The sequence below is a fragment of the Akebia trifoliata genome, chromosome 10, assembly GCF_017979445.1.
Source record: "Akebia trifoliata isolate Shusen 1 chromosome 10, ASM1797944v1, whole genome shotgun sequence".
NCBI lineage: Eukaryota > Viridiplantae > Streptophyta > Magnoliopsida > Ranunculales > Lardizabalaceae > Akebia > Akebia trifoliata.
Window position 1 is genome coordinate 2,900,138 of NC_141384.1, and position 24,371 is coordinate 2,924,508.

At 34.2% G+C, this 24,371-nt stretch overlaps 3 protein-coding genes across 4 annotated transcripts; 2 read left to right on the plus strand and 1 right to left on the minus strand.

The window, feature by feature from the left end:
* Positions 1-314: 314 nt before the first annotated feature.
* LOC147392743 (Sas10/Utp3/C1D family) lies at positions 315-8,612 on the plus strand. 2 transcript variants are annotated; one of them, XM_086456120.1, is made up of 7 exons: positions 315-463; positions 598-1,034; positions 1,136-1,191; positions 1,346-1,400; positions 1,541-1,621; positions 1,709-1,964; positions 8,238-8,612. In XM_086456120.1, exons 2-6 carry the CDS (start codon positions 821-823, stop codon positions 1,942-1,944), a joined length of 642 nt encoding a protein of 213 aa, XP_086312246.1. In that variant the 5' UTR covers positions 315-463; positions 598-820; the 3' UTR covers positions 1,945-1,964; positions 8,238-8,612. The 2 variants fall into 2 exon arrangements, with proteins under 2 accessions (XP_086312246.1, XP_086312245.1); XM_086456119.1 differs by lacking the exon at positions 315-463 and having other exon boundaries at positions 480-1,034.
* Positions 8,613-10,251: 1,639 nt separating this feature from the next.
* LOC147392744 (nucleoid-associated protein At2g24020, chloroplastic-like) lies at positions 10,252-15,153 on the plus strand. Its single transcript, XM_086456884.1, has 7 exons — positions 10,252-10,460; positions 12,039-12,196; positions 13,345-13,445; positions 13,548-13,587; positions 14,276-14,347; positions 14,811-14,867; positions 14,956-15,153. The coding sequence occupies exons 1-7, from the start codon at positions 10,370-10,372 to the stop codon at positions 15,028-15,030; spliced, it is 594 nt and encodes a 197-aa protein (XP_086313010.1). The 5' UTR covers positions 10,252-10,369; the 3' UTR covers positions 15,031-15,153.
* A 2,385-nt stretch (positions 15,154-17,538) lies between these two features.
* Positions 17,539-21,730, minus strand: LOC147392745 (putative xyloglucan endotransglucosylase/hydrolase protein 6). Its single transcript, XM_086455041.1, has 4 exons — positions 21,507-21,730; positions 21,308-21,408; positions 21,014-21,210; positions 17,539-18,134 (listed from the first exon to the last, which is right to left on the minus strand). The coding sequence occupies exons 1-4, from the start codon at positions 21,688-21,690 to the stop codon at positions 17,741-17,743; spliced, it is 876 nt and encodes a 291-aa protein (XP_086311167.1). The 5' UTR covers positions 21,691-21,730; the 3' UTR covers positions 17,539-17,740.
* Between the last annotated feature and the right edge of the window lie 2,641 nt (positions 21,731-24,371).

Below are 24,371 nucleotides of genomic sequence, written 5' to 3' on the forward strand. Positions count from 1 at the left end.
GCACCAATTAAAGGTATTGGTTTTCTAATCCATATTTAGATTTTGTTTAGAAATTGATAAAAGTTTATGCTTCAATCTTATCTCTTGAAATTCAATGATCACTGATGAGTTCGAAGTGTCGACATGAATTGCAACAAGTTTCTTAAGCCTCACAATGTCTTTAGAAGAAGAAGTTATTTTTGTATTGTAATATCTTAGGTGGAGTGTAATTTATAATGGATGGTGTGCAATTAGTCGATGCAAGAGATAAAATGCTCTCTCCGAAAGTATAGAGAGAGAGAGAAGAGAAAGAAATTTTACCTTCCAACTTCGCCCCTCGTCATTTTTAAAAATTTCAAAGAAAATATAATATTGGCACGTTAACTTTTGCTATGTACACCCCAAGTAAAGCAGTATACATGCTTTCAAAAACCCTAATAAGAGGTTTGAGACGAAAGAGCCGAACTTGCGTAGGAGACCTGAGGTATTTTCCTCTCTCTCTCATTCTTCTGGGGTTTTTTTTTCCTCCAAGAAACCCTCTTCATCCCCCCATCTCTTCTTCTTCTTCTTCTTTATCCAAAAACCTATATATTTAACACACTGTTTTTTCTGCAACAGTGGGAGGGTGATAATATTCTTCTTCAAGAAGAAAATCCTTCTGAAAAGCCACCTTGTATACAATTATGTAGAAAAGGCTTGAATATATTGAGAGTAGACACATAAAATCCGTCCATTAGACCAAAAACAAAAGGATTGGTGCAACTGATTTTAAGTAAGTTTCATCTGAAGACAAGAACAGAAAACCCTAATCCCTTGTAATCGAAACGGTGATAATCTAGCAATGAAGGGAGGGAGGAGAGGAGGAGAGAGTTCAGTAATTCCAGAATCAGTAATCGAGGCAACAAAGAGAAGCTTAGCGAACATGGAGGAGTTGAGAGTTCACTTGCTCGACTTCTTGGCTATGGCTGAACCAGAAGTTCTCGCCCAAATGCCACCTTTACATCGCGCCCAAGTGCTTTTTATTATCTCTAAGGCTGCCTCCACTCTTGTTGCATGTAAATTCTTTCTCCTTGTTACCGTTTTATTCTTAGTGTTCTTGATTGTTGGTTTGATTTTGATTATCATTACCATTTTAACTTGAATTTTCGCTTAACAGTGCGGTTGAGATGTAGTGGAGTTCACCCCGATAACCATCCTGTTAAAACAGAGATTGTAAGAGGTTTTTTTTAATGCCAATTTATGGTTGATATATTAAAATTTTGATTTTCATTATTTGGGTCATTTTATTTTGAGGTTTTAGATAATGGGTTTTTCTGTAATCACCTGTAAAGAAAATAATTTGATAGTTTTTGTAAATCTTTTTTAGGATAGATTAAACTTGTACCAAGAGAAACTAGAAAGGAATGTGGCTTTGAGCAAAGGTATTCTCTCTATCTTTATATTTGATTTATCTATTTAAAACATTTGATTTTGATGCTTTAGATTGTGGGGGTCCATTAGCGGCATTTCAACTCATTTTGTGACATTTTCTTGGAATAAAAATTTGTATTTGTTTGTGCAGCACCATTGCGACCTTCTACTATGTTGAATTATCGGGCAGCAACCCGTTTTATCGAGCATTCCCTGCCTGATCTTACTACGGGTACATGACCCGTTTCTTTATTTGAGAATGACATGGCTAAACTTTCTGTTTTAGCTTTTTTTATAGAAGAATTCTGTAATTTTGCAGCTCAGAAGCAAAGTATGAGGGATATAAGTAGAGGGGAGTCGAGGAGTAGGTTTCCCGACAATAGGAGTTCCCACAAGAAGAGGAAATATCCATCTTCCGAGAAAAAATCTGTTCAATCTGCTGCCCAAGAATTCCTTGAAAAAGCAACCCGAGAGCTTCTTGGTGCTAACAAGGGTGATTTGAAGGGGCCTCTACGGATTGAGACCTCAGATGAGGAGGACATGACGGTGGGATGATTCTAGTTTTGGTTATTCAGGTAAAATTGAACATTGTTACTCAATCATAGAAATGGCTAATATTTAATATTGAATCTTTCATTAAAGTTTTCCACTCTTATGTAATATGAACTAGAACTTTTTATCTTATCTTGTCAACTATCCCACCTAAATGGACTACTAAAGATTTGAAAACTATCTATGGGGACCAAATACTTGATCTTTCACTTGCATGAAGTTTGAGAATATTGATAAATCGGCTGGATTGTCAGTGTGAGAGCAATTCTTGACTGAAGTGTTTTGGATTTGAATTCTCAATGAGTGCTTGCAAATATTTGAAGCAAATATAGAATTCAATTGTTAATTGAGTTGTTTAACAAGATTTCGTAGTTAAAGGAAATGCTAGATGAATGGAGTAAGATGTATCTTTTTATTAGAACTAAAGAGATGACAAATTGTACTTATTAGAGAAATATGAAGAATGTTCATGTGTCTTATGGACTTTGAGAGAACATATGATACAGTTCCTAGATAATTAAATTGTTGGGGGTATTGGAAAAAAGAAATCCCATATGGAAATATTGAAATAATCTAGGACATTTATGATGGTTCTATGACTAATGTGAAAACAAATTGTAAGGAGACAAATGTGTTCCTATTCACAATTGGTTTACATTTTGGGTCAATGCTTAGTCCAAATATATTTTCTCCAGTTATAAAAGGTGTAATTGCTCTTATTCGAGAGTTACTCCCTTGATACATGTTATTTATAAATGACCTATTTCTTGTTGATTAGACTTGATAAGGACTCAACTCTAAATTAGAACTTTGGAGTCTAATGACTTTAAAATAGGTAAGACCAAAACAAAGTGTATGTAGTGTAATTTTTGTTGGGATTAACTAAGAGAGGAAGGTCCAACAAGAATTGTTGGCCTTGGAACACTCCAAATCGACCATTTTCATTATTATGGTTCTACTATCTAGAAGGATGGAGTGATTGGTAAGGATCTGGATGGTTAAAATGAGGGTTTCTTTTAGAGTGTTATGTGACTGATACACTCAATCAAAATATAAGGAAAATATTATACGACGACAACAAGATCAACTACCCTTCATGGAGTTGAATATTGAGTAAGCGAAAAACATGTTTATGAATTTAACATTGTAGGGATGAGAATGTGGAGATGGATGAGTGGGAAGACTAAAAATGATATAATTATTACTTATAAATGAACATTTTCTTGAAAATTTACAATAGTTGATAAACGATCGATAGCAACCTTAATTCAGAAGAGCATGTAATTTGAAGGTTCTAAAAGAGCAAGCGGATGACTGAAAACGAAGTGTGTTGAGGTAGTGAGAGTAGATATGGGAACTTTTTTTATTAACAAAAAACATAACATTAGATAGAATTGAATGACGCAGGACTATGAAACTAATTAAGATGTTGGTCATGAGTTATGAGATTATGATGGAATTACCGAGAACAAGAAATATTATAAAATACTAGATTCTACCATAGAAAATGACAAAACTGTAATAAATAACTAACAAATAATTCTGAAGAGTAGGAAAGATCTACTTCCAATTTTTAATGACCTTCAAAAAAAGGAACATGCCTCTTGGATTAAATTTGGTGGGTATTGGAAAAAATGAGTCGTGGGTAGATGTATTAATAATATTAAAGGCATGTATGTTGGAAGAATAATTAATGTATGAATAGTTGGTTGTGAGACAAATGAGTTTCTAATTGTGGTGGTTTCACACTATTGATTGACCTAAGTCCTTACCTTTTTGCAGTTATTATGGATGAATTATCTACTCATTCAAGAAGTGGTCTGGGTGTATGGTAAATTATTGGCTGGTGAAACCAGAGACTAAATTCAAAACTAGATAATAGAAAGATAACTTAGAAACCAAGGTTTTAAGATACATAGGGAAAAAATATGATATATGTAGTGTGGCTTTAGGAAGGGCATATATAACAATGAGATGCTAGTTAAGATTGTAATGCGGGAAGCAAATCAAGCAAATAGTCATGAGCTCCTATGCCAATTTTGTAATTATTTGAATTTCTACTTGTTTAGGTCTAAATTTATTTTTATCACTTTTATTTTTGTTAGGGTTAGTTTTGAATTAGTTAGACGTATTGCATTCTAGTTTTTTTGTCTGTTATTTTAGGAGTCCTATATGAGTCTAAGTATTATCCTTGCCACTTTTCTTTAGGCCTTATTTTGAGGGGTTAAAATTTGTTGTATTAAGTTAATTTTTTGTATCATTTGAATAGTTATTCAGTTACCTATCCAAAGAGCACAAAATTTTGTGATTTCAATACATTTTGAGAAATTATGACCGAAATACTAATATTGTATCAGTTTACACGGGATTTGCATAACAAGGTTAAAAAGGTCAAAGTTTTAAGTCATGATAGGATTAGGGTTTGAGTTACTATGTGGGGGCCTATATATACAATTATTATAATTGATTTCACAAATTTATGGTATATATAAGCTCTTTTCTTGGTGTTTTCTTCAGATTTGTATTACGGTGTGAGACCATTGTTGGTGTGAAACCAAGTTACCATATATGAGCATAGCCAAGATGAGGGTGTTGCAATGGATAACTTGAGGAGATGTGAGTGAAAACCCTAGGAGAGGTAAAATGAAGGAATGTCGATTTAGATGGTGTGTTTTTGTACAATACAGAAAAATGATGACAACAATGATAAGCAGCGCCAAGTTGAATGCATAAATAGACAAAGGGAAAGCTGAAAAACAACGTTTGTTGGGATTATAAAGAAAGATAGAAACACATTCCTAGACTCAACATATAGATATAGGTTGAGGTGAATGCCATGGGAAGATTCATGTTGGCAACCTCAATATTTTGGATGAGGTGTAGATGATATATGATTTGTTATAGTGTAAATATTAAATGTTTTGAATGGTTGCCTATCATGAGATGATACGCAAGTTTTGTAGTTCAGTTGTAAATATATAGTCAATAGGAAAATGAAAATGCGTTGATTTATGTCTTGCAAGTGTCCAGTGATAGATATGAGATCTATGAAGGGCCGTTTTAGGTTGATCCTAGACATATATTGAAGACACTAACCTTTTGATAGTACATGTGAAATTGTGTGGAGGTATGATCTAAAGAATTTACGTCGACCTTCTAGGTATAAATAAATATTTGAGTTGTATGTTGGTGAGAGATACCCTCATATTTGCTGTTGGGAATTGAAAAAAAAAGGTTATGGAGTGAAGAAAAAATTCTCCAACTTATAATGTATTTGAATTCTAATTAAACAACTCATACGCTTGGGGAGGGGATTTGATCCCATCTTTCTTTCCAAAAGAGAAAAAGAGCTTCTTCAAGATCATACAAGTTCTATGTTTCTTGATCAGATGGTTGTTGAAGGCTGTGTGAATGTAAAGCTCACTACTTTTCAATCTGTGCGGATGCCAAACACATTCAATTGAAAACATGAATGATATTACAGTTTTGAGGCTAAATGATGAGGCCCTTAATCAAGGAGGAATGAACAACATGGCATTTAGATGGCTCATCATGGCATCACTAAGACATTATGGCTGTCATTGGCTGGATGCTTTTGATGTATGATTGCATCCTACTTATGAGTAAGGTGGTGAGTTCAGGATATTCTAGCTTTAGTAAACTTTGTTTTTCACACACTTCATACTAGAAGGGACTATTTATTGTATCATCAAGGACAGTAAAGGTGCAAAAAACCATTGTTACCCCCTCTAAAACACAAAAATACTTGATTTGGTGACTAGATAACACAATTTTCATTGCTTGAATAAGAAAAAAAAGATATTGAGCATTCCTTCCCACGCCCATTAGCTATGAATTTGAATAGGACAGGTTTAAAAAGTGGATTGCTGAAGGACCTTAGATGATGTTGATGGCTTTGAGTTCAAACTATGCAAAAGAAATATTGATCTGTTGAGAAACCACTATAACAATTTCATTAGAGGAATGCCAGTGCAAATAGATATGCGAGGCATCTCTACTAGGCATTCTATTGTGGAGAGTCCTTTTGCCTATTCAAGAGGTTTTCACTCCTATCGTACTAGCAGAAACCGCTCTCCACAAATTCAGCTATAGTAAGATGTGTTACAATTGCCATCATTTTTTTACCGCCAATAGGTATAGAGAGAGAAATCCACTCTCTTCATTTGCCTCTCGCACTTTCTCTCTCCAGAAAATTTTGAAGTAGAGAGCCAGAGCCCGAGTGTGTTGGAGCTCTTTCGGAGGGCTCTGGCTCTGTATAACGGTAGTTGGGAGAGGATACAGAGCATGAGCCACCAAGTGCATTGGAGTTGCTCTTAGATAGGCTTTATTCACAAAATGAATACAGAGTAAAAGACAGCCCTTCAAGGTATTTTGATTGGTGATGGTATCTCATCCTCCTAAATGGCTGAGATAGGGAGTTCCACAAAAAAATAAGAGTTACGTCAACACAAACCTTGATATATTGATTTTGGGAGAGCAACAATTGCATTGTGCATTTGGGAATGGTCGGTGTCACACTCTTGATATTGTTTAATTTGCCCCGCATTGGGAAGCAATTTCATTTGTCATTCTTAAAGATTGGTGGACTTTTTATCCTACACCTGCTGAAAATGTTGAAACTGTCACCTGTGGGTGACCTATATGCCTAAAACCCGAGCATGAAGAATGACTGATAGTAAGAGAGGATTTTGAAGATTTAACTTATTGGTCTGAATAGTAGCAGAATTGTTTCATAATTCTATGGAGAACCCCAACATTGTTTTAGATAGGCTGGAGGAATTTAAGGCAGTCATTAGGGAACAAAAGACGAGATATTGGAAGACTGGACCAAGATGCTTTAATTGGGGTAGTTCTTAAACCTTCCGTTTACAAAATGAAGGCTAGGGGGACAGATGATTGCCCTGATGGGTTCCTCCAACGGGTTTTGATTTCTATTGGATTAGCTTTTTTTGAGAATAGCTAGAGATGTGCAGAGAGCACTCATGACAAGGGCAGCTCATAAGCCTTGGAAGGAGAAATCTGGCAGGATTTTCCTTAAATAATACCGTACAATGAGGTTGTAAGAGCAAATCCAATGCACTCTGGTTCGGGCTCTGTATCCTCTCCCAACTGCTATTTTACAGAGCTAGAGCCCTTCGAAAGCACTTCAATGCACTCGCGCTGGGGATCTCTACTTTGAAATATTTTGTAGAGAGAGAAAGTGGGAGAGGCAAAATAAGAGAGTGAATTTCTCTCTCTCTACCTATGGCGGTAGAAAATGATGGAAGTTGTGAAACATTTCTCTATAGCTGAATTTGTAGAGAGTTATTTTGGCTAGTACGGTTGGAATGAAGACCCTTGAATAAGCAAAATGACTTCATAATAAAATGGCCTACCAGATATGTCTATTTGCGTTGGAGTTGCTGTAAGATTTATCCATATCCAAGTTGACTGCCATACCATCCTATAAACTTGTTAATCTTTTTAGCAGGGTTAGCAAAGGTGTGTTGTATCATAATTCATAATAATGTAGAATGCCCATGTCTCACACTTGAATGAGAATGATGGGGTTCGACTTGTGTATTATAATATGTTGCTATTTGGTGGGAATCCCGATCCTGTGTAGTGATCTTGTAACCCTAGTTGTATCAACTCAGGTGATCCAAACAATATAGATGGAATGTATTAATGGACCAATGCTAGTGACAGGGTCCTAAGAATGCAATTTTGCCGGTTAGAGAGATCTGGCCACTTCTTTATTTAATTTATTTTTTCTGGTACCTGTATTATACTTGTAAGACTACTGTCAGATCCCTTTATTCTGTATATCCAAAAAACATAATTTATTGTGGTTGGTGCCTTACTGATATGGTATCGTAGAATGAAGAACACAACCCGTCAGATGGTCATCTCTTCCAGATACAAGCTCCTCTCTTGTGCTCTCTTTTTTAGAGGCTATTGGCACCCCAAATTTTACTTATTACACCCCAATTTTTAATTTTTTTTTATCACCTCCCAATTACAGATTAAGACACACAATTCAAACATTACAAAGATTTGGCTCAAGTTAGTAATCAGCATTACAAAACAATATGGCTTTCATTTAAACAATTTCAGCCCTTACTCGCTAGGTAGGTTAGTTCATGCTGCATCACATGGGTTTCAAGAATAATAGGATGGAAAACACTAGGCCCGCAGAACTAGTCTTTGCTTTTTAGGCGAGGAGTTGGTGGGGGTCATTGTTCTTGATTCGTTCTGTGTTTTTGACTTAATCTTGTGTCCATCTTTTGTGGCAGGAACACAAGAACTATGCATGCAGAAGATTGTTCTGAATGTTCTTCAAGCAAGAGGTGTACTTCCTCTCAGTTTTCTTCTGTTCATTTAAACATTTCCGACTATGACATAAGGTGTGCAAGCATGATTGGATTGGAGCGACATTGTTAGCCATTAAACAACTTAAACAGTGATTTTTGTTCAGGGCTACTGGAACACCTTTTCTCTTAGGTGATTCTAGCCAAACTTTGCTTGACGAAACCATATCAGTTATTGTCAAAAGTCTGTAATTTTACGTTCCAGTTTCTTAAAAAGCTCAGTGTGTTATTTTGGCTTGAAATTATCGTCTTGGTGAGGATCATATTTACATTTATATATTTGAGAATTTGTTTAACGAACTTGGTAGTCACGCAGTCTAGACTTGCAGAGTACCAGATTCTTCCAACTTCAGTGATGTATAATGATCGTTGGCCAAATTAAAAGAAATCCAAGATTTCAAAAATTCTCCATCAATTAAAGTAAATTTCGTCTAAAAGACATTCAATTTTCTTCTCTCTTTGAAGTTGACATTTGAAGAAGCGAGAGTTCAATGGTTTTCTAGGATAATTTCTTTTATTAAACAAAAGTTGTTTCCAAAAAAAAAAATCCCGACACTATCCCCAAATGCTTTTAGGGGTTGTATGATGTGATTGTTGGGAATTTCTTTTCAAGGGAATATGAATTCCTTGGAAAAATGTTCATGATAAAATGAGTTTTATTATTTGATTGCACCAAGGGAAAATATTAAAAAGAGTCGATTTTTGCATAATTTTAAAACTCGTCAAGTACTCGGCCAAGACAACTCGAAATTGCACTGAGTCATGTTAGAGTCTTGATTGAGCTACTCAGCTATTTTATGGACAACAAATTATTTGATGAGTTAACTGTGAATTTTTTATTTTACTCAAATTTTAATTTAATAATTTAAGTTTTTGGAGGGTATCTTGAATAATGTTTACCCATTTCAAGGGGACATATTACTAAACTTCTTATGATATTATTATGTAGTGGAAAAGTATTTTTACCAAAGTGTGGGATGGGGAATTTTTTTTCCCTAAGGAATTGAATTCCAAAAATTATGTAAATTTTTTTTTTCTTAAAATTACATTTTTCGAAGAAAACTATGTTTTGAGTTTTGACCCATCCAATCTCGATGAATATCATACAGATCCTGAGTCCGACTAGTTTTACCAAGTTAGTAAAGATTTCACCCTCTCTAAGGGTCCTCGGCTCATGAAATGGAGATTTACCTTATGATATTAATTAGGGGTGGCAATGGGTCGGGTTGTGGTAAGGGTATAATGAAAATTTGCCGAAACCTAAATTCATCTCATTTAATAATTGTGTCAAATATTTAAATCTAAACTCAACTAATTTATAAATTATAAATAGATATCCCTGACTTATATATATATATATATATAATTTTTTTTTTTTTACTTTCATTGAAAAAAAAAAATTCCATTTCCACTCTCAAAAATAAAATTTCACTACTAAAAATAAAGTCACACACGACCATAAGCCAATATTTATTTACATAATCTAAGTTTTAATACTAAAAATAGATAATTTAAAAAAATCTTAAATAATTATTGATATACTTAAAGTTTAATGGGAGAATAACTTAACGGGTCAAAACGGATTAAATGGGTTGACACCCCACACTTGAATTTGACCTATTTTATAGTCGTGTTAGATAAATTGACACTATTACAACTTAACCCCTCTAATTTCGTATACTTTACGGGTGGTGTTAAGATTGCCACCCACAAAAAATGACCCATCATGTCGCGAAGCTCTTACTAAAAGTGGGAGTAGCAATAAAATCCCACTAAAATAATACTTGATATGGTATGATAATCTCCACGTGTGCATTTTCAGGATTATAACTTTCACTTCCAGCACTGAAACACGCAATCATCTGTCAATTAAAAGAAAATAATGGGTATTTTCGTAAATTTAGAAAAACAGAAGCGAAGTTCGTCTTTGTGACTTTCGACTTCGACTCTTTCGAGATGAAAATTGGAAGGCTTGAGACATTTTATCTTTCGAGGTTCGAACTATATCTTCTTCTCTCTCAAACTGCAAAAACATTCTCAGTTTCAATCTCTCATCAATGGCGTCTACATGTCCTTTATTAGCTCAGAGTCCTAATTCACAGCCATTGAGTTATCGAAAACACCCTAAATTCTCCACCATACCTTGCTGTAAGTTCTCCTCCATGAAAAATAGTTTTTTTTTTTTTTGTGGCTGTTTATTGTATTTTTTTAAAATTATTTATTGTGTTTTATTTTCTATTCGATAATTTTCTAAAATTTCAATATTAAATATATATATATATATTTCTATTAATTCCGCAAAATTTCCATGAAAAATGTATTATTTTTCACATTATTCAAAATATTTGATGATTTTCCAAAATTACATAGTTAGAGACCCTCACTGTTGGGAAAAATAGACATATAACTGTCAAAATTACATTTTTTTTTTTTTTTTTTTGTATTTTAGTTTTTAATTTTTTTAATTTTTTGATAAATATTACTTTTATCCAAACAATATAACTTTTTGTATTTTAGTTTTTAATAAAACCCATGGATTCATCTAAACAAGGTTCTACTGACGCCAGATCATGCTTTCGTGGGTATTTTGTTCTAGTTGTTGTTCCTGTTATTGATTCATAAAGACCTTTGAAGTAAAATTCTGAAAAAGATAGCATTTTGAATCAAAATGTATAAAATGCTTCCTTCCAATTTTTACTAAATTTATAAGATGATGCATAAAAAGAAAGTTGTAATAGAAATTAACAACCGATTTGTGAATTTTTCCATACCATATGTCAAAATGTGTGTTTTGATCATCAATGTCTGTTATTTGCAATTAAATGAATTAATTCCCTAGCCCATTGTCTCAAGTTGATTTAGGGGTGTCAATGGATAGTCGAAAATTCGAATTCGAATTCGAAAATTCGGATATTATCTGAAAATTTCGGATATCGGATTCGAATTCGGATATTTTTATATGTTCGAATCCTTATCGGATATGAATTCGGATATTAACATTTCGAATCCGATAATATCCAATTTGAAATAATATATAATATATATTACTTTATTTGATTATTTTTTATATAAATAATATAATATGTATTATTTTATTTTATTTATTATATAAATATTATATCATATAATAAGTTTTTTTTTATATTGAAAAATCAGTTGGACAAGGAAAAAATATATTTTTTTATATACAAATTATTTGAGTTCTAATCAGATATTATCCGATATCTAATAGGATAATCGGATTCGAATTTGGATGGAGTTTTAGAGCATCCGTCGGATTCAAATTTGAATTCGGATATCGGATAAAAATTTCGGATTCGGATATTGCTGTATCCAAACCGATAAGCATCCGTTGACAGCCCTAAGTTGATTGCACACTTTTGAATCTTATGTTACTAAAGAAAAGAAAAGGAAATGTTAATAGCTCTAGACTTCGTGATCCTATAGCAATGTACGGTGTTTACGTGTCACGATTTGGTTGGAGATTTAATGTATTCGGCTCCGTGCAATGAAGAAAACAGCTTGGTTAGGAGCCCGATGTGTTTTAAACTACAACAAAAAGTGCCATGTAGACACTGTTTCTATTCTATAGGAACAGGACACCTTACGTGATCTGGATTCTTATGAAAATTGAGTTACAATTATTTGATTTATGTGAGGATATCCACTTCTGGATTTTTTATGCATTATATCTTCTAAAAACTTGCTTTTGTGTGCTGCTTTCAGGTATTAAGCTAAACAAAAACACAAATGCATTTAGTGTACCGATTTTATCATGGCCTAGTAGGAGAATTGGGTGTGCTAAGAGATCTCTTCGTGTTTATAGTTTATTTGGAGGAGGAAATAAGGAAAATAATGATAAGACTGATGATGCACCATCCAAGGTGAGCTAAGCTAACCTTCTTCCAGTTTACGTATTCATTTTGTATAACACCAGGCCTAACTTTTAGATTTCTTTGTATACTAAATTATTTTTCTTTGCATATATGTGTTTCCTTGGTTTTTTGGTTTTCTCTTTTTGGACTCTGCTAGCTTCAAGTATGACCTTCTATCTGCATCCATAATAACTGCACAATCTGGTTGTTGGTTCGACCCGAAATTTCTCTTCTTGTTTCTCAAATGGATTTTTTGCAGACTTGAACAATTGGTAATAAATAAAAAAATCCCGATCCTCCATTGAGAATCATTGATACAGCCGATTCTCGTCATCATTTGTGTAGTTGTCTCATCGATCATGTCAATTGGGCAAACACCAGTGCTGCTATGAACATGATTTGTTTAGCCAACCCCAAATCAATTGGATAAGGCTTTTGACGACGTCTAAAAAACTCTGAATATTGTTATCCATCTCTTTCCCTGTCTTTTTGGCCGGCTGAAAAATAGGCAACACAGCTACATATGGACAACACCCTTTATTTTATCAGTTCATATGGACACCCCTTAAATCATCTTTTTTACATTGGATCAGTTTAAGCTGAGCCAACCCAAATTCCAATAGAGCTTTTCATCTCGGCTGAATTTTCCCATAAGCTTAACTGTTGGTGATGCAATATGTATTCTTGAAATATATGATATTTGATAACTAAGGATATGGAGATAATTTAATAGCTAGGGATCTGTTTTTTTTCTTCTTCTGTTAAATAATGAAGTAATCTGAAATTGTGCCCAAATTTGGTGTTTTTGCATTTTGATGCCACTCATAAGATTTTAGATTTTTGAAAAAAGTATTATCAAGCCCGTTTCATTTATTTACCATTTAATCCTGATACATACCGATTTTTGTGAACATTCAATTTTGTTGCACCTGTGTGTCATCTATGTCAGTAAATGAAATGGATGGTAATAACTTTTTTAGTTGGGTAATGTCATCCTTTGGATCCATAGCTTGGTTGGTTGACATATTACAATGCAACTCTAAGGTCATGGGTTCATGTCCAACAGCAGCCCCCACCCACCCACCCAAATATATATATATATATATAATTTTAAAAATAAATAAAATAAAAGAAATACTTGTGTTATTTGCTTGCAGGCTGGAGTTTTTGGAAATATGCAAAATCTATATGAAACCGTTAAGAAGGCACAAACAGTTGTCCAAGTGGAAGCAGTGCGTGTACAGAAAGAACTTGCTGTGTATGTATTATTTTTCATACCCTGTATTCTCTGATTTTACTTCTTTTTATGTGGACACAAGTGTCTTAGTTTGGTCTTTTTCAATTTCTTCTTGTTTTGCAGAGCAGAGTTTGATGGTTACTGTGAGGGTGAGCTGATTAAGGTATGGCTGTACTCATTTTGATCATGTTTTGAAATTGAGCTGAGCAAAGCCTAGTTAGGGACTCATCTTAGCTTGCTGTAGATCATCTGAGACCTGCAAAAACTTAACAAACTCATCTTTTCATTTACTTGATTCACTTATCTATTTCTCAAAACCATCATCTCCAACTATGGCATCCTCGAACTTATGCCGGTCAACATATGTTCACAAATCGGACATGGACCAATTCAAGGTTGGGTACAGGATCCTTTCCCTAAGCTAATTGATCTAATTCTAGTGACTTGACTAAAATACTATAAGAGTTTGAAAGGTCGAAGTCCTTGGTCTTTAGGGGTGAGACTTTGTATGTTGAAAGTTGCAAATTATCTTGCTTCCTGTCTCAGGGCATGTGCCAGATGTTATTATTTATATTCTTACCTGCCAAATTTATCATTTACAATTGCAATAAGGCAGGTATTTCATTAAAAGAACTGTATGGCAGTCATCAGTTGTGGGTTTTGTGTTTTTTGTCAATTTTGGCCTTCATATGTGCTTTCATTTGAAATCTTCTTATTGTTCTAAAAGGATTCCATTTCTAATGATATCGGTTGTAGTTGTAACTTTGTCAATTTTGGCCTCCATATGTGCTTTCATTTGAAATCTTCTTATTGTTCTAAAAGGATTCCCTCTGTAATAATGTCGATTGTAGGTAACCCTTTCTGGAAACCAGCAACCTATACGGACTGAGATCACTGAGGCTGCAATGGAATTAGGACCAGAAGTAAGTGCATTTAGTTTTATCAATCTGTTGAAATTTCTTTTTTCCAATTTCTATGGAACTTTTTTGTATTGGCCCACCTGAGAGTTCTGTGGCATTGCTTAAATGATAACTACTTAAGTGAACTTAAACTATAATCATCTATCAAGTTGTAATTATATATCATTTTACATAATTTTAATCTGTATCAGCCTATGCAGATATGTTCTTTCTACAATTGTATTCTCCTCATGAACTAAGATAATAAAAAAAGCCCTCAACATATAAATAAGCTGTAAGGACCTGTCATCTTATAGGGTTTGTGGGAATCAGTATGTATATGACATTTGCGTTTGTCTTTTTTTTACTTCTTTTGGGGAAACCTAGTGAATTGGATCCATATATAGATGCAAGCCTAGAAATGTCCTAATTGGGTTGAGGCTGAATAATTTTAGTCAAGTTTTGCTGACATTCTATATTGTTGCAGAAGCTATCGCTATTGGTCACAGAGGCATGCAAAGATGCACACCAAAAGAGTGTTCAAGTAAGAATCATCCCATCTTCTGAAGCAGACCATAACTCTTTTGCTTTCTAGCTGACCTTGGGTTTGTTTTGCTGTTGTATCTTCTCAGGCCATGAAGGAGAGAATGGGTAATCTTGCACAGAGCCTAGGAATGCCACAAAGCCTCAGCGAGGGACTAAAGTAATGATTGTAATCTATGAAGCTCATGAAGGAAACGAGTTTCAATTTTGTATGCTAATAGACTGAAGTTGTCATTTTACATTCTGACACACCAATTTTGATTTTAAGCATGTTTTAACAGATGAAATAGCTTTTGTTCTTCGTTTTGTTAAGTTTTTAATTTAGGAACACAAACTGCTTGCAGATCATAAGTTGCTGGTTTCACCCCCAACCTAAAAAAAAAAAAAACCCGTTTTCTTAAAATCCCCATTTGAACTCTATCAAAGAGTCTTTGATATCTTCTTCAATATAATTCATCTGGCTTTTTCCGAAGCTCTCTCTTACCGAATTATTCCTGAATCCCGACTTTGTCACTATGGTGGTGATAATGAAGAAAATGAGTGTAATTTTTTTGGAGATGCAATTATCTGTATGGAGTGTGTTAAGTGATGGAGTGCAATTGGTATTTGGTGATTTGTAATTGCTCGGCCTTATGGCTCTTATTTAAGCTCTCCTATGACATTGTAACAAGAGCTGATAATGTGTAGGTGAAAATGGTTTCAAGGGTAATGCCAAGCTTAGGTGTAACGGCCACATCATCTGTCACCTAGAGTTAGGTGTAAGCTCGCCCTGGAACTACCCGGGAGCACCCATGTAATATCATATAAGGCTCGTTATGAAGCCATGTCAGCCCTCGTACTAGGACATATCTGTTAGCTTAGGGTACATGTCAGCCCTGTGCCAGGGCACACTTGTTAGCTTAGTGGCATTTTCGTAATAAGGGAATATGACCGGCTTCCACTTTTGATGTTTCCTTCTGGAAACCTAAAAAAGGAAAAGTATACACCTTGTAGGAAGGGTGTCAGTGCTATCCCAATCCCCGACCTACACCCACGTTGTTGAAGCCCTTGAAGCCCAGCTCCGTGGAAGTCTTGCGTGTCATAGGATCATCTATTGCTTGTAACGCATCTATTGCTTTTGTAATGCGTTGCACCGTGTAATCAATATTATATCAACAAAGTTGCCTCCGGGTTTTGCTTAGTGTTGCCTCATTTACTTGTTTGCTAGTTACGTGTGTGTGGTGTACGATCATTTTACAGGCTTGCAAGTGGATTTGACCCCCTTGCGCCGTACGACCTCGTTTCGAAAGAATAGGGCCGTGACATTAGGGCCATGTCATTGTTACTTCCCCAAAGCGATACCGGCTTAACCCTCCCAACCGCAACACCTAGGAGCTCTTATTGTTTGGTTGGGTTCCTATCATTTGATATCAGAGCCAGCCCTTCGTCTAACTAAGACACTATAGTTAAAATTATAAAAAAAATAAAAAAGAGTGAAAGTTACCACAAAGTGGGCTGTTAATGAATTTTAGTCGTCTTCATGGTCCTGGTACCTCACAACCACTCCATGGCAACAACCAAGCTTCCTAATCGGCAATTTTTTGGCTCGCTTGTAGAGTGTAGTCATTGATTTTGTCTAGTTGGGGGAACTCTCTTATTCAAAATATGGGAAAAGTTCATCAATTGGATCGTAAAGTGTTCTCTATGTCCAATATCCTAAACGGAGATCTACGTTACTAAATTCATTCCTACTAGATCGAATTGTGAATCAGTATTATACGATCCAATTCATCATTCTGGGTTCATAGAATCAAGCGAACCCCATACTAACCAATACTAACCAATTTGTGAATTCAGTCATTCGAGGTTGTTGAATTCAATGTACCAAGTAGTGGAGATGCAATATGTATTTAAATTTCTTATTATTAAATCTCTGTATCTTTCTTCTTCTTAATGTGTTCCATATAAAAGAGAAATCAATCTATATGTATATATATATTTTCTTTTTCTATTCAACTCTCACAAAATATTTAAAATTATAATTGAAGTTACAACTTCGATGCTTAAATTATTATTTTTACTTTGACGAGTTGAACGTACCATCTATCTGTACGTGTACATCAGTTAAATATATCATACTACGTGGAATGACATAGAAATTTAAAGGTGTGACCTGGAGAGTAAATCCAGTCGGCCTTACCGTCTTAACTAACTCCTAGTGGTTTCCATGCTTAAATTATATGTACAAACAAGAGAATCAAAATAGTGAACCGGGAAACGGATTTTCGTTCTAGAGTGGCAAACCCAAAATCCAAATTCGACCCATAGCAAACGGACGATAAAGATCCAGATCCTATGTGTATCACCATAAGCTGGTGCCCCATTATGTACCCAATTCTTTTTTAAACCACTCAGACACTATAGTCCTTGGACACACCAATTTAATGGAGGAGAAAAAAAGTGCAGGGACCAAAAGAGACTACCTATCCATACCACATGTGGTCCCTAAGAATAAAGCTAAATACATACATGTCCCACCAACACCTCTACATAATGACCAAAATACCCATGTTCAACACTTTCATAATTCACATTTCCCATGGGGATATTTGACATATGGGTCCCCTCCACCTCCACCTCCCCCTCCCCCTCCCCCTCCCCCTTTTGTTTTCAAAATAATTACAAGAAAGATCTCATAAACTTTACTTAAAATCAAATAATAACATAATAAACATTACATAACTAAAACAATAAAAACAAGAGAAAACAAAAGAGAGGTAAAAAAGAGACACTTTTAACCCTCATGATTCTTCCAATCCCCACCTACCTCCTTATTCCATAACCCATGGACCCATCACTTGATTATTCACATTAACATAATCTGAGAATCTAGGTTCAAATTCCAGCTAAGCACTCTCGTGGTGGGACCCGATATCTCGTTTTGTCGGTGCAATAATCGTAGACCATATGATTTAATCTGACCCACCGATATTTTCTAGCCTGAGAAGCGTCAAGTTGTTGGTACGATGGTGTATCCCACCAATTGTTCGAATTGGAGCTGCAACCTGCCCGGGTTGGACCAACTGTACATCCTTCAATGTCGAAATCCTTATAGTAGGCAAAGAAAGGGGCCTTACTCCAATCAATCTTCTCCAATCCTCCACGTGTCGCCCAATTATCGGCTTCCCATAGTGTCGAGTATATTCCCATAGGTTGCGAGTTGGGATATGGTACACCCTTCGCCTCGTTGTTCTTGTACACTCTTATTGGGACATCATCTACTGAAAACCTGTATCAATAAGACTTTCAATAATAGAAGATATGATTCTGGACAAAATTAAATAGAAGAACAAGATTTACATTCCAAAGCTAAGGTATAGAGAAATTGATTTTCAAGATAAGTCAGGACGAAGTAAAATAGGATTAAAATGGCAGAAATTCCTCTAAAACTCAAGAGGAATACCATTTTAATGGAAAACCATTTTCGAATATTTTATCAATTTTCTTGGAAAATCCTAATTTTTTTTAAAATTTGTTACGACTACCCCATCCATAGCTTTTGATGAAATCTAATTCTTGGGCCCATTTATTGGAAAATTAATTTCTAAGTAATCATGCACACACCCTAACGTTATAACCAGTGGTCCACATAAAATAAATTATTTGATTGGTGGAGGTTTGGGGCCCACTAGGAAGTGGAACATTATTGGTGCTTAAAGTCTTAAATCGCTCTGGTGTAATCCACCAGCATTCTTGTGATCATGACAAGTCAAACCACTAAACGACAACGACACCACAAACACATTAAGAGGTGGACCACCTTTGACAGCCCATCAGGATTTTTGGCATTAGATCGGACGGTTAAGATTCTCCAATCAGTATGAATTTGTGATAGCTTTTTACTCAACAAGTACCCATCTGATTGGACGGTTCTGATTGAGTAATCTTGTGATGGATGATCTATTTGAGGTTAGAGTTCATTGAGCATCATTAGGTCTAGAAGATTACACCTTAATATGATCAAAGATCATTCTTCAAATAGACCAGTTTAATAAATTACATTTAAGTCATTTTTTTTAATAAATTATTTTATAATTATTTGATTTGACCGATCTGAATCAATTAATTCGGACAGATAGAATGTAGATATAGGTTTAATAAAAAAAAGAAAAATCAGATATGATTTAAATTAGTAGTTTCTGAGTCGGATTCGAATCCGAATAAAAAAAATCCGGATATGAATATGGGTAAAAACATATCCGGCCCAAACACGACCTGTTTTAAACCCTAACTATGCCTTGATGGCCTCCAACTTCCATCTTGTCTCCACATTTATTAAAAGCAACCTTTACTATATTCCAAAAGTACTCCCATCACCTCAATGTAAGATTAGTCATGGCCCATGGCCCATATTAATCCATTCCATGTTGGTTATGGTTTTCAATTTTGGGCCTACTCTCACTCATCATAATCAAAATCTTATCTCAAAGATTTGATATCCATTAAATGAATTTTTTCTTAACAATCTTGTCTTTTATTTTTTATTGGGTCTATAGTTGATTATTTCCCATGTTTGAAATGATTAGCCATATCATGCATTTTCACAAAATTTTGAAAAAAAAAAAAAAAAAAAACAGAACAATAATATGTGCAAAATTTTTTTTAGTGAAAATAAAAATTAAATAATGCTGAAGTGACCTCAAGATTGTATCTCATATTGCACATTTTGACGTGAAAGTGTGTAAGAATCATAGATGCTTTTCATCGAGAATTAAATTAAAAAATATTTGTGGTTCCTGCACACTTTCATGTTAGGATGTGCGATATGAGATACAATCTTGAGGTCACTCCAGCATGACTCATAAAAATTTAAACTAATTTTGTTAGTAACTTTCGCTTAAGCAATAGAAAATTAGATGACCACCATGAGTCGAAGCTTCCTTCTTGTGTGTCGGTATGAATTACAAAAGGAGGAACCGACATGACGCACCTTGCCATTGGCCTATTTAGTGGTCCAATGGTGTCTAGGTGCCCTAACTTTTTGTATTAAATGGAGACATGGGCGCGTTTTATTTCTTCAAATCAATCAATCAATCAATGATAGTGATGGAATATGACACTTGGTCACATGCAAAAGAATCATATTGGGCCATCTGATCATGAATAGTAAAGTTATGAATCAACCAATAGTAAATCTTTTAAGGGACAAAGACAGATTTTCCTTAGTAAATGATAGTCACAACTTTTCTTCACCCTTTCACTATCACCTTATCTCCAAGGTCATTTTTATTTTTTTTAAATTTTTACATAAAATAAAAATAATTTAAAATAAGAGAAAAATATTTTATCCACCAGCAACAAAAGAAATCATCTACTATGATAAATAGACGTGGCAAAATATACATCGTTTGTACGCATCTGACGTGGTAAGGGCACAGAACCTTGCCACACCAGTCATGTACAAACCACATATCGATTTATCATGAAAATATTTATAATTACACGGATTTATACCTAAGTCTTGGTAGGATAATAATTATCATTTTTTATTTTTTTATTTTCAAGGGGTCATGATCCAACCTTAAAAGAATCTAATGGGTCATAATAAGAATAGAGAGTGCTAACGTCCAATATTTTGATGGGACATCAACAACCTCGTGATCATATTTTTTCATAAGTTCCCTCAATTAATATATCTTTTTTATGTTAAAGCCAAAAAGAAAAGAAAAGAAAAAGTAAGGTTTAAAGTACTCTACCATAGTTAAGTATTTTTTTTTTTATATACAAAGATCTCATTATGCAATGATAATAAAATATTCACTATTTTAATACTAAAAAATAAAATGAAAAATATTTGAGGGACATTTAAAGATAAAGAGATATTATGTTGCCACTCCAACATTTGCTAAGAGCACACCAATTCATATGAAATCACACACATCTTGGGGTACTCTTAGTAAAAGTTGGTGTGGTAATAGAAGCTCTTTCTCCAATGAATTTTGATTGCTAGTGAAGTGATTTTGATTTGCTCCTCTCTCCAAGGAACTTTATCTGTGTGGCACTATAAATATGTGCCTGGCAATATCACTTTAATCGAAAAGACAAAAACATAGAAAAAAGTAATAAAAAAAAATTAAGGAAAGAGAAGAAAGACTCTCTGTGACTTACACAATGTGATGGCGAGTCCAAAGGATGGAATACGTGTGGAATTGGGCTGAAGGGTCAAACCATAGGTTCACTCTCTGCTCTCTGTCACCCTTCCCACCTGCGAATACATTAGTTTGAACTGTGTATGGCTGCCCTGTTCTGTTCCCCAAGAACTCGAAATCTAACTCATCTCTTGTCTCATTTGTATCCGAATTCATCTTTAAAAACACATTCAAAAAAATACCCACATAATCAAAATCATAAAAAATAAAAATCAAAAATAAATTTTTTAAAAAAAATTCTTAAAATACACACATAAAAGGCTGTTACTGTCCCAGCAGAGTCCCCTGGTATCAACTTGATTTTCATACTAACACGTCCAAACATGTATTTGTACTTTGAAGCAAACCCACATCCTTCAAAAAAAATTAAATATTAAAAAAAGAGACAAATGGTGTTAGTGTGTGTGTGTGTGTGAGAGAGAGAGAGAGAGAGAGATGGGTTTTTTTGGTACCAGAGGATTGATCAAGTAGGAGTTGAATTGAAGTTCCATTCCCCAACTGTTTGATGTGGGCTTCAGACCATGTGACATGGAAATCTTGTAAAAATGTTGCAGATTTAGCCATTGAAGGAGTGAAGAAGTATAGTTGAAGAGAAAGAGAGATGAAGAGAAGAAGAAGAAAGAGTGATTTAGCCATCTTTTGGCCTTAGAAGAAGAAGCCTTGATGAGGTGAAGCCATAAGAGGTCTTTTATTTATAGAAGTATAGCACGGATTATATTAAATGGTATTTTAGAGACACCACTCCAGATTTTTGTAAATATTTCAGATTCCCTCCTTACATTTTCAAATTAATAACATTTCTTTTGACTAAATTCTTATATGAAAGATTAACAAAAAATGACTAAAATAGCCCATTTTTACCCTCTTTCCAAAAGCTTCTCTCTCGCTTTTTTTACTACTTAAGGGAGTACGAATTTGCTGTAAAGAAATTTCTGTGTTAAGTTGATCAACTAATGGCATGACGCCACGTGTATTGAAAAAAAAAAAAAAAGATGGGGTGACGGATTGGTGGAGAGAATATTTCTGAACGATTATGAGTTTGGATTTTTAGTGGTTTTTAGATTTTAAGTGTTTTTTCAATACATGTGACAACATCCTATTGATTCATCAGTTTGTATTGTAAATTTTTTAACAATAAATTCGTATTCAACTTAGGGTGACAAGATCGCCTGTAGAAAGAACATAAAATTTTGACTTGAAAGATCTTACCAATTAAATCAAAGAGATGAAGGGCAAGGTTTTTTTTTTTTTTTTTTTTTTTCCGAAAAACAAAGGACTATCAAATAACTATGTATAATTTTTTTTACTTTAACAAGGTTGAAGAAGATAGAATTTTTGAAAAAAGAAAATCAAAGATTTTTTTTACAAGATATCGAAGATATAAGGGCCATATTTTCGTTTTGGTGTTGATTTTGCCAAAATGGGCATCTTCTATACGAATATTGAACTGAAATAACGTTATGCTTTTTCTATTTTTCTATTTTTTTTTTTTTTTTAAATTCTTACAAATGAACAAATCTCCAAAATAGGTATCTATTTAGTTGAATTTACCTTTACATCCCTAATTCGTGAGAAGTAGGGTTGTCTATGGATTAAGTTCGAAATGAATCGAGATCAACCAGGGTCCAATTGGTCGGAGGATCAAATCAAACCTAGAACATTGGATCAAAATTTTATCAGATCTTAACATTAGGTTCCAAATCTGGTATGATAACATTCGAATCGGGTCCATATCGAATAAAATCCAATGTAATATAGTGAATGTAAATAAACTTCATGCATTTAAATAAAATAAAATGTATATTTTCTCACATTTTATCAACTCAAGAACCAGTTGCATCATGACATGATTGATCCTAAATCTGTCCAATGGGCTATCAAATCGGATCCTTACTATAACACAATTACTCGATCCAAATCCAAAGTTATTGGATCAGAATAGATAGGATTTCAGGTATAATCAATCCATGACAACCATAAAAATAAGTTAATAATGAAAATATTGCAAATATCTTCACACAATGGGTATTCTTTTCGATAAAAATAAATAAAGGGTCTTGTTAACGTATGCCCCAAGGCACACGTTGAAGTGCAATAAATACACTTTGAAAATTGGATTTTGCAACGAAAATACTCTTAAAACAATTATATTTTACAAAAATACCCTGTGATTCCAATTTTCAAAGTGTATTTATTGCACTTTAACTAACAAAATCCATAAATAAATACCAAAAACATACATGATTCTTTACATAAATATTTAAAAACAAAGCTGAATAAGTAATTTTAGACTCACTCGTGACCGTTTTGGTACTTTTCCTTGTATATGAATATCAATCACATATTTAACACTTGATTTATGTTATGTAACTTACTATCGTACATCTTAAGTGTACCAGATCTTTTCTCGACCGTAGTGTACGATAGCAGTTATGATTGGTCGGTTCAATACCCTTTATGTATGGAAAAGAAGGCAGTCAGAGCCAAAGGACCACTCGAATCCAGCTCATTTTGAGCTAAAAAAGGGTCCACCCAACTGTTGTGGGTCCCACAAGTAAGAAGTGGTTCAGGTATTTCGCCACGTGGCATGAAAGAATAAGCAGGGCAGGGTACAATTAGATGTCTACATAGAAATGAGGGACGTACTGATATTAAAGGAATAAGCATCAGATGCGTTCCACGTGTTTCTTATTGATGATGGAGTACTCTACTGTGTGACTGATTTATTGGTAAAATAAATTAAAGCTTAAAATATCTCAAAAGTGGGTCCCATTCATAACTAGCGAGTGATGGTAGAAAACGTGAAAAGAGGCTCCCAGCTCAATTTATTGAAGATGGGTTCAATTGCATTAATTTAAGAAATTTGATTTTAAATTAATTAAAAATAAAAGAAAAAATAAGGGTGATTTTGACAAACCTTTCCATTTTCTAAACAAAATTAATGATTTAAATTTCCTCCGTTGTCAATCATATCGGTTAAAACTCTTTGATTTTCTCCAAAATCTATCGATCTTCAAGTTTTTAACATCTATGGTAAATAATTTTTTTTACTTATTCAATCTTGTCTTTGTGAGCAATAGTCCCACATTATCTGGGTATCATGACCTTGGACAATATATAAATCTGAGGCAATTCGTATTTTACAAGTTGATTTCATAACGATGAATAAGTACATGAGCTTTTATGTGATATCAGATAGCAGTCACAAGGATGTAAGAAACACGTTACTTATGACGAGGAGTGTAAAAGTGATAATCTTACATCGTCTAGGTATCATGACTTTGGACAATATATAAATCTGGGATAATCCTCACCTT